The sequence below is a fragment of the Ochlerotatus camptorhynchus genome, unplaced genomic scaffold, assembly GCF_037179485.1.
Source record: "Ochlerotatus camptorhynchus isolate MF236.1 unplaced genomic scaffold, CSIRO-AGI_Acam_v1.1 ptg000026l, whole genome shotgun sequence".
NCBI classification, from domain to species: domain Eukaryota; kingdom Metazoa; phylum Arthropoda; class Insecta; order Diptera; family Culicidae; genus Ochlerotatus; species Ochlerotatus camptorhynchus.
The window spans coordinates 90,823-106,987 of NW_027040518.1; the positions used below are offsets into that span (position 1 = coordinate 90,823).

Here is a 16,165-nt window from a genome sequence, read left to right on the forward strand (position 1 = left end):
GTGTTATAATCATGTTTTGATAACAATTATGAAATTTCTCAATGCATTCTACAAACTGCACTACAATATGACTGACCAATGAAGCAATGTATAGAATGAAAAAAAAAATTAATTTGTGCTTTCAACATCACATGTACGTTTTGTAAAAGAGAAAAGTAAGATAATTAAAAACAAAAGTTGATATTCTATTTGTTTTTGTTTTTTTTGCAAAGTTGGGGAATTTTATCCAGGATTTTTATGCAATTCAATTTATTATTTTAAGCTTTTTCTAAGAGCCAATGAGTTTTTTAGAAGTAGAATGTATAGATTTACCATAAATTTGCGACGGCATAACTGTTTTCAGTACGGAATCTCAGTTTAGGCACTTTATTCGCACGATAAAATCCATCAGAAGAATAAGTTCTGTAAATTGATGATAAACTTATTCCATTCGTAGGAAGGATGAAATTAATTTACAACATGTCCAATACAGTAGGTTGCGTTATAGTCATAAATAAGTTGCGAAAGTCAAGCATATGTTATGTATAGATCCCACCTCTTGCGCTCATTTCGGTATAAATAAGTTGTATATAAGTGACTAGACGTAAATGACATCAAGCACATCCCCGTCACCAAATCCGATGATTTTACAGCTGCATCTCAGCCATCATCCTTCTGTTGGACTAGCTCGTATCAAAAGACCCCATTGTGGTGGGTGGCCTACCGATCGGTCAACTGTAACTCCTTGCTTATTACTGAAAAATTGGTTTGAGGCTTTATTTAAAACTGGCTCGAGGGTGTTACTCATACGGTGGAATTGAATTCTCGCCTGTTCAAATTCTATGTTACTTTAGTGGGAAAGAATTTGACAGGGGCAGAATGCAATTTCATCCATCATCGATCGGGTTACGCCTTCGTTTCAGTACATCTGCAAGGAATCAGCAGTGCAAAGGAACATCGAGCCGGAATCTGGTGGACGGGTTGAACACCGACTTCAGCTTCGTCTTCCACCTCCCGAACCGCAAACGCTCTAATGAGAATGAAGGGAAGCTGAATGCTTGCCTTGATCCATCAGAGAAATTGAGAATGTAAACACAATCAGTGTTCGGAACATCATTCCCAAATCTCATTCATTGAGCCTCTCTGAGAGAATAAACTCACATGCGAATCTGGCAGACAAATCTCATGCTTGAGATTCTCATACATTTCCACGCACCCACACTCACAACGTCAACAAATCATTCCAGCTTAAAACTAATAAAAACTACTCAAAGGTCAGCTGATATCATGTGTATGCATGTTGTGTTAGTTTTCCATGCAAAAACAACATGTTTGAACCTGAAAACTCATTGGTGATTTTTGCGCAGATAAATTTTGCAAGGCAAAACTCCTAGGTGAATAAACTCACGCATGAGATTTGAGTTTTTGAGTTTTTCAGAACACACAGTAAAAAAGTAATAACTGTCAGGGTTGCCAAACCCATGGAATATTGACACATTTTGATGGATACATTGATAGGCACAGCGCTTGGCTCAGCTTCTGGCACAGCTCAATCCCTCGGCACGGATTAAGGTGTGCAGAGTTGAATACCCCTTGGGTTCGATACTAAGTCAAATCGCTGCCAGGGCTCGCTCCGAAAGATCCGCGTTGACTGTCTTTCGGTGGGTTTACGGCACGTCACGTGCGTTCACGGATCAATATCATTCGCATAGCAAATGCCCATGAAAGGTAATTTTCACGGCCTTTCAATTTATCCACCGGTAGCAAGGACAAACCACCGCACAGTGGGGAAAATCCACCCCAAATCCCACTTAGTTAGACGGTGCACGGTAGGAGTCCTGCAAAATAGCCTATCTTATGTGAAAAAATCGGATAATCGATTGGTGATGGTCCCGTTTAGGGTTGACTTCGAGAAGTGGTCCGTTTTGCCCGATTTACCCCTACACACTATGGAAAAGTATTGAAAATTTCGGTTTCCTGAGACCTACACATGTAAGCGGCTCTTTTGACATAAGAATCTGTTGAAAGAAACGAGAAAATTCAATTCAAGAAAACGATCTCTTCGTCGATTTGCTTATGTTTCGGTTTGAGAACACTTAATTTTACATGAAATGTTTGTTTACGTTCCATGATTTACGTCCAATATGGATTACATCTGGTGTAAAAGTAGTTATTTCTAAGGGTGGAATTTTGGAAGAAACATATAATTATCATCCAGAAACTGAGCTTGGTGCGCTTAGATTGAGCCAACGTGAACTTTATCCTTGTAAAAAGAGCTGGGGATTTGAATGGAGCTAGTTTTGATTTTCCGAACATTTTTACATAAGTAAAGTGCAAGTGCGTGTAATATTAATGACGCTAATCTATAAAAAAAACATGATATATGAGTTTGTTCAAGTTTGAGGGGAATATAAGGTGAAATTGGTGATTCCTTTGATAATAATACAATGGTTAAGTGCATAAAGTTCAATATTTTTTCCGTCAAATTCTGCTTTCCAAGTGTTTAATCTTGTTTTTATAGGCAAAGGGGAAATCAGGTAAAATTTAACTAACTAAACTAACTAAAACTAACGATTTTAAATTGGCTCACTACTTGACTAGCCTATTGGTCGCAAGCAAACGATTAACGTACCCCATTCTAGTCAAAATTCTAGTACTACGCAATGTTTGTTTTGATTCGCTATGAAAGTTTGACAGATAAAATGAGGGGTTATTGGTTTTTCTTATGTTTCGAGGGGTGAATCGATAAGCTAGGGACCGAAGAGAGTACCAGAGCTGTGCCAAAAAGTTGAGCACGTTATTTCGGGACCTTCTAGTCTTAGAGTTACCTCTATGGTAAAACTAGCTCTATTCAACTCCCCAGCTCTTTTTACAAGGATACAGTTCACATTGGATCAATCTAAGCGCACCAAGTTCAGTTTCTGGATGATAATTATAATTTTCTTCCAAAATTAGGGGTAAATCGGGCAAAACGGACCACTTCTCGAAGTCAACCCTACACGGGACCATCACCAATCGATTCTCCGATTTTTTCACATAGGCTATTTTGCAGGACTCCTACCGTGCGCCGTCTAATTAAGTGGGATTTGGGGTCGATTTTTCCCCACTGTGCACCGCCTGGAAGTTTCGGAATGCTACCTGCGTGTCCGCTTCCAGATTGACTTCTGCTACCGGCTCGATTCCCACTACCTCTTCTGTTTAATGCTCCGTTACGATCGTTTCCGTTTCGATCTGGATGCCTATTTCCGTTGTAGCCGCCGGAGCACCTGGTACGACTCCTTCCTTCTTGGGATATTTCATCTATCACGATTTCGAAAAAATCTTGGAGTGAAAAAACTGTTTTCGACTTTTTAAACTAGCCGTTATTATATAGAGATCTAGTTCGGCTGGGCTCATAACCTGATAGCAGCGCGTCGTCGACTGATCAGGTTGAAGGGCAAACCGAAAATTATTCTCTGATTCGCTCAATAGATCGACGCTTACTATGCTAACAATTTCGCTTTCAGATAGTCACAATCAGCGATTTTATCAGTGAGTGAGAATATGAGAAATTTCACATTGGGACGTAACAACCAGGAAGTTTCGTTTATGAAAATAAATCTATAACTTATTATCATTCCATGAAAAAAAAAAATGAGCATCCCCACACCAAACGTAACAATACTGATCTTGAACCGTCTGGAATCTAGCTCAATATCATCCATACACAAATAATTAACCGCTGTGGAGTAGGCCACCCCGGCTGCTCTGCAGGTTAAAAACTCTTCTGTTCCTCCTTTATTAGAAGGAACGATTTTCCCAATCCGATAATTGCATCATTATACTATTATTTAAGCAAATTAATTTGAGTTTTACCCTCCCAATCACTGAGCTGATCATCATTTCCATGTTTGCTTTTTCCACAGCTTCTTCCACTGATCCGAGCGCAAGACTACGACGGTAAGCCACAGCCGCAAAATTTCACCACAGACTTCCTAATATTTTAACAACCTCCAGGGGCAGGAAAACAAAAAAACACGTTAAATTTATAGCCTGTTTATTTAAATTTTATAATGGCTCCATATAGACTCAATTAACACACCGCACTGCACCGACCGTGTGCGTTTCTCTGTCTGTTTTTTTTTTCTGTTCCCGGTTTCCACTCGACCGGGTGCGTTTCGTTCCAGTGACTGACATCCAGTGCTCGTTTGCGTCCCAGGGGTCCAACCTGGGTGACATCATAACGGCCAAGCTGAAGAAACCGATCGGCTTCAAGGGTGCACCACTATTCGCGGACGACCGTGCCGTCAATCCGGAGGGCGATTTCGCATGTTCCATCAAGCAGGACCGGAAAGACGCCAGCGAGCTAAGCTTCGACCTCAAGATCACCGACTTCTCACGGTGCGGCGTGCTGAAGAGGAATGTAAGAATTTTGTCACCGCGTGCAGTGTGTAGAGTGTCTGTGGCTGTGTCAGGTGGCCTATATTCCGTAATTCGGTCGTGTGACGGTTCTTGGTTTTTTTTGTTGCCGGGATGGGTGCTTATGGTTTTTGGTTTTTTTTTACGATCATGTGCTTAAACGTTATGATTTATCGCTTACTACTGAAATGTTTCGCTTGGATTTGTATTTTTTTTTTTAGGGTTTCGTCCACGTACGAATCTGGTTCCCACAGTTCCCGTCAGTTGTGATGCAGTCCGACCAGGAGCTGATCATCATGTGCAAACCTCCGGAGCCCACCGTTATTCAGAATAAGGCCGCTGGATTTGCCGGCAGTTTGTAAGTTTACAGATGGAGCCGTTTCACCGAAGGTCATTTCGGCGAGCTGGGAATTCTTTTTAAAAACAGGGGGCTGACGTTGAAAGGTTTAGCGAACGATGGAAGTAAAAGTGCGCACGCTCAGATCTCAGTACCCGGTAGGGACGTACATGATTTTACAGTAAATGTTACTTTACACCGTTTGAGACAAAACAACCTATCCTGATACTCTGAAAATCGCTATAGTTTGGACAAATTTTGCACTATTTAATGGCGGTATTCAACCTAAAAAACTAGATCTAATTAGTTTATCCGGATGCTCTGTACCACATTGGAGATGATTAATTTTGAAACCATTACTTATACGAAATTGGAAAATCTCCTCCAATTTGGCTCGTAACTTGGCAATACATATTTCCAGTTTTCTTCTATATGGCTTTCTCCAAGCTTATCGTGGTAACAAACAAAATTTTAGTGACACACGGTAGACTGTTTTACCCTTGAAAAAGGCCACAATAAACGGCCAAAACGTCGGGCAATGCATAACTGACCGTTTGGAGTACCCTAAACTGAGAAAGCCATATAACAAAAAATCTCCATACTTAGTCGAGCAATCTCATATTGCCAGTTCTACAATATTGTGAATTTATTCACATCGTGATTATTACGCACACAAATACACACACAAATGACTCTTGATCGAGAATCGGCCGATTCAAATGTGCAGCGATCCGATCTGCCGGAACCATAGAAATGTTTTATCTAGATAAAATTAATTTGTCCGAAATAGATTAGACAACTCATAAATTGTGTACGCGTGTTTGTGGCTAGGATAAATATGTTCCGCGAACACGGCGGCAGATGTTAGTTTTGTGCTTTGATCAGAAATTTCTTTGTAATTTGTATGATCATTCATGTCGGTTTATCGGTGCAAATACTACCCACAAGCGCAGGAAGTTTGTGGTTGACCCATTTTTCTGAACGATAGTCAAAATAGGTACCTATATCCAACATTTTAGTTCTATCATCATGATTCTACTTGCGGATATTATTTGGGGTGCAACACATGTAAATCAAAAATTTTGATGATCTAAAAATCTCATACTAGTGAACACATTTTTTCATCTTTTGAATCGCTATCCATCTTTTTGCAAGAAATCTTAAAAATCTTCTTTCTATCTACCAGTACAGTCAGGTTCAATGAGTCATTTTCATATGAATGTTAACTGCCATCTGCCTCATCACTCACTGCCTCGTGAGAGTTGGAATGATTGAGAGGTAAACGAGTCACTGACAGCCAAGCACTCAGTCAGTAGCTCAGTCAGCACGTTTATTCTATAGTCGCTATATTTATAGTCTGGCGGATAGAATTTCGATCTATCAAAAAGTGGAACCAATTAATTATATGATTTGAGTAGTAGCTACACTGACGATCCGAGAGATGTCGCCCCTTCAGTGGTAGGAAAATTATTTTTGCATTATGGAGAATATCAGAAAATCCACGATTTGTGACTAAACATGCTTTCACAAAAGGAAACAAATAAACGAGTGTTTACCTTATCACCATAGTAATGTTCTCGGGCAATTTTTGTGCATCTAAAACTGTCCATAAAGACGATAATGAATAAAAACTGAAAATGTTCATGCATTTCCAAATGGTTTCCTACCATTCCCATACATTCGAAGTGACTGGCCCTCTGGATGTGGATGATGTCAAAAACAATAAAACATGATTAATTCAATATATTGTACACCAACAATTGAAAAGGTACCACCGACAAACCGACATGACACTCAATTCTGACTTATGCCCGAAAATCGTAATTTTGATAAAAAACAATTTGTTCAGAATAGATCAGACACGAACCAATTCATAAATTTGCATGAATTGGTTCGTGTATGATCTATTTTGAACAAATTATTTTTATCTAGATCAAAAAATCCTATGGTTTTGAGGGTTAAGATCACTTTAAATCGGTCGTTTACGATTTTCAGGCATAAGTTAGAATTAAGTGTCATGTCGGTCTGTCGGTGGTACCTTTTCAATTGCTTAGCTAAATATTTCCCGCGAAAACGGACCCAGATGTCAGTAGTGTGCTTTGGTCAGAAATTTTATTGATTTTGCTATGGTCATTCATGTCGGTTTGTCGGTGAACGTACTATCAAATTCAATAAGCAAAACGTTGATTATTCTTTCCTCGCCAATCGAATTCAAATTACCAGCATCATCGGATAGGGGAAACTTTCCCCAACCCAAAGATGTTCGCGTAGGCGATCCTTGAGGCACGAGAAAAGGATTTCCGAAGTTTTGTTCGCAATAGCTGATTTGCTCTTTTCTGTTGTTGGTCGTGATTTTCTAGATTTGTTCTGCTATTTGACAGCTCAATAAGGCTGTCCACGAGACAGTTGCGATCAGCTGACTTTTTTGTTTACCAAGAACTCTATCTACGAGGAAATATTGTGTTTTGCTGCGCGTACGCTAAGTAGATAGAAAGAAGATTTCCTGCAAAAAGATGATGCGCGATGCAAGTAGATGCGAGAAATGAAAGAAGATTTTTCAAAGATTTATTGGCTAGTGTGAGATTTGTTGAGCATCTAGAATTGAGATTTAGATGTGTCGCCCCCCTCGAACAGATCACAGTAGAACTGACAGTTCACTCTCATATAAATTTCTGCTTTGTTTATGTTTACATTCAGCATCATTAACACCAGATCACACACACACACACACACACACACACTTGATTTCTAGCTGTCAGTTCCACTGAGAAACGTCTCTTGGATCACCATATTGGTTCTCGAGATTCTATCCGCCAGACTATGAATATAGCGACTATAGTTTATTCTTCCGTGATGGATACACTGAACCAAATTGTCCATACATCATTGTATGATTATTGCTTCACTTGAGCCCCATACGGATTATTTTTCTATTTGTGAAAGATTATCATTCTCCGATTCAGCTCTCAAAGCACAGAAGAACTGAATAGCATTAATTCTAAAACAAGATGATTTTCATTCTGCACGCTGTAAACCATTAGTTCTAAATCAGCATGATTATCATCCATTCTTAGGAAGACTTGTAATGAACAAACCGTATGATTAACATTGAGAAAGATACGGACTCGTCAAAAACAGTTTCAAAATAAATTGTCATGCTATGTTTAAATGAAATATAAGAGCAATCTGAATGAAAAATATATGGAAGAAGAAAGCTTATTTTACAGTTTAAAAATTGTGATCATAACGAAATATATCTCTTCTAAATCGTTGGAACTGTAAATTCTCGCGTCACTTTTCAAATAGACCAATGTAACATATCCACCATTTTGAGAAAATCGAAGTTGAAGTTCGACAGATTATTAATTTAACTGTTTAAAAACAAAACATTTTGCAATACTATTTTTAATGTAGCCAGTGTATAATAAAGTTGAAAATTCAGAAGAAACGGTAAAATCACAATTTTACTTTGAATTTCATGCTACAACATAGAAAAAACCACATAGGACGTTTTGACAAGTAGAGTTGTACATCGGACATGTTACATTGGACGATTTTTCTCAATGACATAATCAATGAGTGTTACATTGGACGTTTTGTCTACATGATACTAGATTCTCTTTCACAGATTTCAGAGTATAGTACCTAACTTTAGATTGGCCCCGCCTTTGAAAAATGAGCACCAATCATGTCAGGCAGTCCGAATGACCGAAGTAACAATCATATACCCATCATTTCAAACTGTACATTGGACAATTTTTTACCTATGATTATCTTAAATAAATGAAAGTGAATTTGGATGGATGTTTTTGTATGACATACAATGATAGAAGAGCAACAGTTTGTATCGCTTAACTCGGTTTGTTTACATTTGTTACATTGGTCGATTTGAAAAATGACGCGAGAATTAATGTTGTAAATGAAACGCTTCTGTTTTATAAGTTGAACAATTGTTTGATTCATTTATGATAAAACAACCACACTCAATGCTGCACTGGACTCGTCATCCACGGAATCGTTTGTTTGTGGCCTCGAAAAGCAGTTTGAAAATGTTGTCCAAAATCTGCTGGAATGAGCTCATCAGCTGGTTGGTCTTGAAGATATCGCTGGAAGATAAATTTGTTTTGTTAGAATCGTATTGCTTGAAACAAAGGACCTCCCTCCCAGTAACTTACTGAAGTCTGGGAATTTGAATCAACCAGCGGATGTTGTTTTGATTACACGTTTCAGTCGATGGCCACTTGGCCAGTTTGTAAAACTCCACTCGTTCGGCGACTTGCCGTAGTACGATAGAGGCAGTTCGGCGTTCTGGTACTTGCTTTCCTCAAAGTCGCTGACCACCTCCTCGAGGGGGGGGGCTGGATCGCAAACAATCCACGGGCACTGAAGCATTCGAATCAAACGGGAACGGAACGAGTAAATATTTTTTTGCCACATGAATCCGAAAATCTTTTTCTCGTTCGCGTTTTGGTGACACTCCCCGTGGTATGCGAAAAAACTGTGTACTGCTATTCGAGAGAGCTGCGAAAACAAGCTGCGAAAAAATGGCAAGGCCAAAACGCAATGGGAGACTGAAACGATATGAAAATGAATCGCATGATAGTTGTTGTATGGTTTTCGTTATGGGGTTCACTTGGATGATTTTAGTTCATTTCTGTTCTTGAATTCATTTATTGTTAATACCTTTCAAAATTTGAACGGCACTTCATTAAGTGGTTGATGTTATTTCCTTTTAAGATATGTATGATGAATCATCCCATTTAGGCTCTGAACCATTTGGCGAATTTTTTAACTTTTGGTTAAAATTTGACAGATGGAAAGTTATTGATTAACCCTGCTATCCGAGCATGGTTATTTCTGACAGACAAGAAGTTAAATTTTGACAACCGTGGCTCGAAAACCGGTCGATCGACAGCACGGGGATTTTCGAACATAGAAAATAACTTTCGAAATGTCACTTTTAACCACGAGTTAAATTTAACTCGGCAAATGGTTCACAGCCTTAATGTCAATTATTAGTCAATCGGATATCTCATATTATTTTCGATGTTAATGAAATCGGATAGCTCTGAATGATTAATCATGCAATGTCGACATGGTAAATTCGCTCAGTGTATACCCAATCCTTGTTTTGAATGACTGAGCTTAAATTTTGTTTATGGAAAAATGCCTAAATTACATAGACGAGTGCACGGATGGATTTGAGTTCACTCACTCGACAAAAAGTGACACAACAGCGGGGCCCTGTTTACTAAAAATGACCACATATGTGTTCATTTTTAGTAAACAGGGCCCCGCTGTTGTGTCACTTTTTGTCGAGTAAGTGAACTCAAATCCATCCGTGCACTCGTCAGTTGTGTAACTTTTTGTCGTGTGAGTGAACTCAAATCCATCCGTGCACTCGTCTATGCTGTGTGAGCGAAGGCAAGCGGTTTGAGTCGCCAGTTCGTGAGTGACTGGATGCTTTTGTTAGCTAGCTGCTTCATTGCCTCGTCCTTTACCGTTTGGTACAAATGGTCTGGACAGAGCAACAAATGGATTGAATAGTGCAGTCAAATATATTATATTGACAATATGATCCATTTTTTCGCTTAGCTGGCGAACCGAATTTTTGCGATGAAAGCACCTCTGTAGACGAGTGCACGGACGGATTTGACTTCACTCACTCGACAAAAAGTGACACAACAGCGGGGCCCTGTTTACTAAAAATGAACACATGAATAATACTCGCGTAACATTTGAAACAGGCCTATCAACTTTTGTACACAACATTTATTAAGCCTTTTTCGCGCGAACCGAATACGCCCACGCAAACTAACAACACCATCGGGTAGGAGAAATTCTCCCCTTCCCGATAGTGCTCTTGGTTTACGTAAGCATACTTCGGTTCTCGTGAAATGGACCTTGCAAGTTGTTTAGGAAAATTGATAATCCATTTTCAAATGTTATGCGAGCATTATTCATGTGTTAATTTTTAGTAAACAGGGCCCCGCTGTTGTGTCACTTTTTGTCGAGTAAGTGAACTCAAATCCATCCGTGCACTCGTCAGTGGCTACCAATGTATTTGTTTATCGTCACGAGGGGTAAACCAAATGAAAATTTGTTTAGTATTTCAAATGAATGTATTTCAGCATTTTATTATCCTTCATCCTAGATAGGGTCGCCGCCCTCGGAATCCGCACTTCTATGGGATTATTTCTGCTTGACATACTACCAATTTGATTGTATGTTTACATTCACTTGCTAACAAATAAAAGACCCGCAAGGAGAACATGTTGCAAACAAGCAGCTCTGTTGTGATTGATTATTCAACAGAGTAAACGGCAATCACATTTTTTGCGTTAGCATCGCATGACTTTGATTCAGCAATGAAAAAAATATTATCGGTATCGAATCTGCTGCAGTTATAGGGACCTGAAACAATTTCAAACGTATGCTTTTTAAACCTTACACACTTAGAAATTATCACCAAATTCGGTAAATTTTACAGAAATCTCAACAGCTGAACTGTTCCGTTAAATTGGGCAATTTTATTTAATTGCTCTAAAGCTACTTTAAACCGAAATTCCAACTAGAATAAACCATTTCATTCGAGCAGTTGTAAATGACGAACTTCGAAATAAAACAATATTTTAGGGTTTTTTTCTTCTAGAACCACGAGAAAAGTAGCCAAAAGTGGTGCATTTCATAATGAAATAGTAATTTGTTGGTTTAGTTTGGTGAAATCGCTGGCAGAAAGTCATGATAAAACTGCTTGAAGAAGTGGTCCATTACAAGATTTGATCATTTGAACAAAATTGAATGTGTTTGAAATTAGTTTTGAGCAAAATAGGCTATACAATAAAGGTCATATTTCAATTGAAAGTTTTGTTGAAATGTTGGTAAAAAAATACCGAACACGATAATACATACATACATTCTGAGTATGAATCAATCAGTGGGGTAAAATTTCGACCATACACGGCAATATTCACAAAACTGCTTTGGTCGCTCATTTGAGCTAAAGGTCGCATCTTCAAGGGAAACTAGGATTGGGTGATCTTCAGGGAAAGATCGATCTCGACGGATCGATTTTATATGGGGCACTGGTATCGATCCATCGATTAAATCGGTACCAAAGAATCGGTCTTTGCAGCACCGATATTGTTTGGGGCCTCCCTTAGGTAACTCAGTCGGTAAAGGCGCAGACCATGCTGGAGGTGGCTGGGTTCGATTCCCGGTCCGGTCTTGGATTTTTTCGGTTTGAAATATTTGTCGACTTCTCTGGGTATAGAGCATGATCAACCGGTAGAAACTAACGATTTTAAATTGGCTCACTACTTGACTAGCCTATTGGTCCCAAGCAAATCGATTAACGCACCCCATTCCAGTCGAAATTCTAATACTACACTATGTTTGATTTGATTCGCTATGAAAGTTTGACAGATAAAATGAGGGGCTCGTGGATTTTCCTATGTTTCGAGGGGTGCATCGATTAGCTTGGGACCGAAGAGAATACCAGAGCTGAGCCAAAAAGTTGAGCACGTTTCTTCGGGACCTTCTGGTCTAGAGTTATCTCTATGGTATGATTGTACTTGCCACACAATTATACTAACGCAAAAAAAATCTCTATTAATAACTGTGGAAGTGCATCTAGAACATTAAGCTTAGAGCACGCAATAAACTAATACGCGATAAACAATAAGCTTTAAATGCGAAGAAGAAGAAGGGTAGGTCTTTTCTTCATAATGCTGAATTACATTTACGCAAATTGAAAACTACTTTTTTCACTTTCATTTACTCGAGTTGTTTAAGAGATTTATTTGTTTATTAGAAGAACTTATTTCGACATTCGACATTAGCAATGAAATTAATGCCACAAATACTCTCAATTATCAAATTCAATTGTAAAAACATTAAATAATTGACGGCAGTCACCATAAATCCATACCATGGTGGTGTTCGGCCATTGATCTGAAAGCCGTTTAGCCGTATGTGTCGTTTGGCCCAATACTTGAAAACAGATTTCCAATTTTTGAACACTACTACACACTAAGATTATTTTACAGATTTCTGTAAAATTTTACCGAAATCTCAACAGCTGAACGTTCGGAAAACAATTTTACAGTTTTCCTATAATTATTTACAGATATCTGTGAAAAATTCACAGATATTTGTAAAAAATTACAGTAAATCTGCGAAACTTTTTACCGAACGTTCAGCTGTTGAGATTTCGGTAAAATTTTACAAAGTTCTGTAAAATATTTAGATATGTAGATTCCTAAATGGCAGCCTTGTGGACTTTTTTTACGTTCTAAAATTCTGGTAATTGTCAATTTCTTATGCTCCCTTAAATTGAAAAAGTGTCCAATTGGTTTTGATTTTTTTTGCATAATGTATTTTTAGACACCAACATATAGAAAAGTGTTCAAAATCTGGGACTAGGTCATTTTTTAAAGATCCCGCTTCTTGAAAAATATACAATATCAATTGGATTTTACAAATCTTCGACCTGGATTTTTTTCATAATCCTATGATTTTAAATCAATTAACATAATTTTCTAAATCTCATCGATCTGCTAAGCTAAAAGTGTGCATTTTCTTACATCTATCTTAGTTTATAAACACTGGAGGGTAGAACGGTTTTCATTTGCTAACAGGACTCGTTCAAATGTATGTTCGGTGAAATGACCTTATCGGTCCCTCTCACCTTGATAATACTGAAAATAACTGTTCTATACATCATCTGCCTAGCCCCCACGGAGCCCGTGTCTCCGGTGTTGTCGAAGAAACTCCCGGCCGTCTCGAGTACGAGGTAGCCCTATACAAGGAAGCCCCGCCGATCGCCCGCATTGCCGGCATGAAGAATCACTCTTCCAACTCTCTACCGGCGATCACCAACAACGAAGTTCCGGTCGATCAGGCCGTCCCCATCGGCACGAAGCTTCAACTGCGAGCCCGCATCAGCGCTCAAAGCGTCTGGAAGTATGTCAAACTGTTGGAAGTTACCGTTTCGCCAGATCCGGATGATCCACATGCCGCCGGATCGGTTTCGTTGGTCCGTGACGGGTGTCGCAATAGGGACTTTGCTTCGATCATTCCCCACCAACCAGCACGCTACCGCGACAAACCCAATGAAGTATTCCTGGACTTTGAAGCCTTCCTGCTGAGCTCAATGAAGGAACGTAGCACCCTGTGGATTCACTCGCAGATCAAGGCCTGCATGGACGCGATGGATTGCCAACCTGATTTCTGCTTGGATCTTTACGAACCAACCAAGCGAAAGGGTACTACAAAACGATTCTCAAAACCATTATATATCTCTGACAAAAACTTATTTCAAGGTCTCGGAAGACGTCGCCGCTCCGTGGGAGAGGTAGCCTACGGTAATCTTCTATCGATGATCGGACACGACCGACATCGCAGAGCTTCGGGTACTTTGAACACAACCGAGTTTACCAAGTTCAAGGAAAACATCGAGTACACCGTGATCATGCCTGGACAGTACGATGATCTGAGGTACAAGGAAGTTCCTGATCAGTGCAAAAACTTTGTCATGATCTCCGGACTGTTGGCCGGACTACTAGCGCTGTCGACTATTATTGTGAGTATTTAAATCCTCCCGTAAATATTTCCTCTGAACCTAACTCGACCACCCTTAAAACTTTACAGACCTGTGGATTGGCTTCGCGATTGCAGGGCAACGGAAAGAAGTCCTCAATCGACGAGCTCAACGTGAAAGGCTACTCCGGTCGGGCGATCGTTCAATAGAATTCGTCTGCTTTCCTCCCGATAAACCGAAAAGTAGGCACTCCACCGTGATCCAAAATTTTAGGTCAAAGAAAATAGAATATCTCCCCCTAAGAAATGCAACAATCAACGAATCAATTACTATAGACAATGAGCGCTACAGTATGCTGTGTAAATTTAAGAAGCTAGACAAAACAAATACTTAGATCGTAAGGTGTAGAATCCATTCGAGGCTTTCGAGAACGTATAAAAAAATCTGGCAGCACTGTAGAATAAGCCCAATTTTTAAACCATCCCTCGGTCCGATGCAGAGAAATTATCTTTAAAAATTGGGCTTACCAGTGGGTTTGTAGGGAAGACAAATGGCAAAATCAAGTTGTTATAGCCGTGTGAGTATCTAGAAATCACACACAACGTAGACTGCATTTTCACTTAGAGTACGTTTATAGGATCGGAAACATGTTGGTAGCGTTACTGTAGATTGTCCGTAGCAAATTTTGTGAAGCATTTAATGTTAGCTGGTATTTATTGATATTTTCTGTGTAAGATTATTTTAACTATCCGTAAGTTCGTGCGTAGCTTTTTCGCGCAAAATCGTTTCGAACTTGGCGTGAATTGTACAGTGATTTTATTCGTAAATAAATAGTTGAGTTTAAATAAAATCTGACAACCCTGGTGTTTCTTTTGAGAAAGTCCATTTGTGAAAAAAAATGGGTCGGGAAAAAGACTATCGGGTCGGGAATCAGAAACAGAGGTATTTATTTAAATCTTGCAGATTATGTATTCCACTTGTTTAGATAAAACATATTCAGCGGGTTATTGCAGTATCTATCCTTTATTGAAAACACCAAATAAGTTTATTTGTCTCCAATGGTATATTTTATCTGACTTCCGTTTATAATTCACCATACATATTGCCGAAAACAACAAATCAAGAAGACTGGCAACTCTTCCATTTTCTCATACGAACGCTATGAAAGAGGTGCAACCGCGTCATCTGACGCTCAAAGGTAAATGCTTCGAACGAATTTGATAGCTAAAATTACATCCTCAGATGAAGGGTTTGTGTATTTGCTAATTTTTCAATTCGTTGCTTCCAGCTTCACTCAAGCGCAGCGCTATTGTATCTGTCGCTTGGATTCTGGCAAATTTGCCAGTCTTCTTTATATGATGTCTTCGATATTGCCTTCGTGAGCTCACCTTCTTAAGGTTCAATTTACTTTGATGCATTTTCGAAAATTTCAAATGCAGTTTTTTTCGACGCATCATTTCAGATTGCAAAAAGCTCGCATCAGTTTGTTTATAATAGCAAAACGAGTAGAATGACGCGAGTTTTTTGCAATCTGAAATGATGCGTCGAAAAAAAAAACAGCATTTGAGTTTATCGAAAATGCACGAAAGTAAATAGAACCTTAAGGCCCAAGAGCAATGAGATCAGAAGCGGAACGGCAGTGGCAGCGGAAAAGCCCGATCTGAGTAAGCCTACTTGTCGGATTGAAAGCCAGTTAGAACCAAATCGATTTCGATTGAACATCTTGATGTAATTTGGGACAACTGATAAAACCATAGAGGTCCCGATGAAATGAGCCCAACTTTTTGGCTCAGCTCTGGTACTATCTTCGGTCCCAAGCTAATCCATGCACCCCTCGAAACATAGGAAAATCCACTAACCCCTCATTTTATCTGTCAAACTTTCATAGCGAATCAAAACAAACATAGTGT

General features: G+C 39.1%; 1 protein-coding gene across 2 annotated transcripts in view; it reads left to right on the plus strand.

The window, feature by feature from the left end:
• Nucleotides 1–15,105, plus strand: part of LOC135708139 (uncharacterized) — an 85,641-nt gene extending 70,536 nt beyond the window's left edge. For both annotated transcript variants that reach the window (XM_065230110.1, XM_065230119.1), the window contains exons 3-8: nt 3,885–3,918; nt 4,146–4,381; nt 4,599–4,735; nt 13,448–13,980; nt 14,038–14,297; nt 14,366–15,105. In XM_065230110.1, the coding sequence (XP_065086182.1) occupies nt 3,885–3,918; nt 4,146–4,381; nt 4,599–4,735; nt 13,448–13,980; nt 14,038–14,297; nt 14,366–14,464 (1,299 nt within the window). In that variant the 3' untranslated portion in view covers nt 14,465–15,105. The remainder of the gene's footprint in view (nt 1–3,884; nt 3,919–4,145; nt 4,382–4,598; nt 4,736–13,447; nt 13,981–14,037; nt 14,298–14,365) is intronic.
• The last annotated feature ends 1,060 nt before the right edge of the window (nt 15,106–16,165 follow it).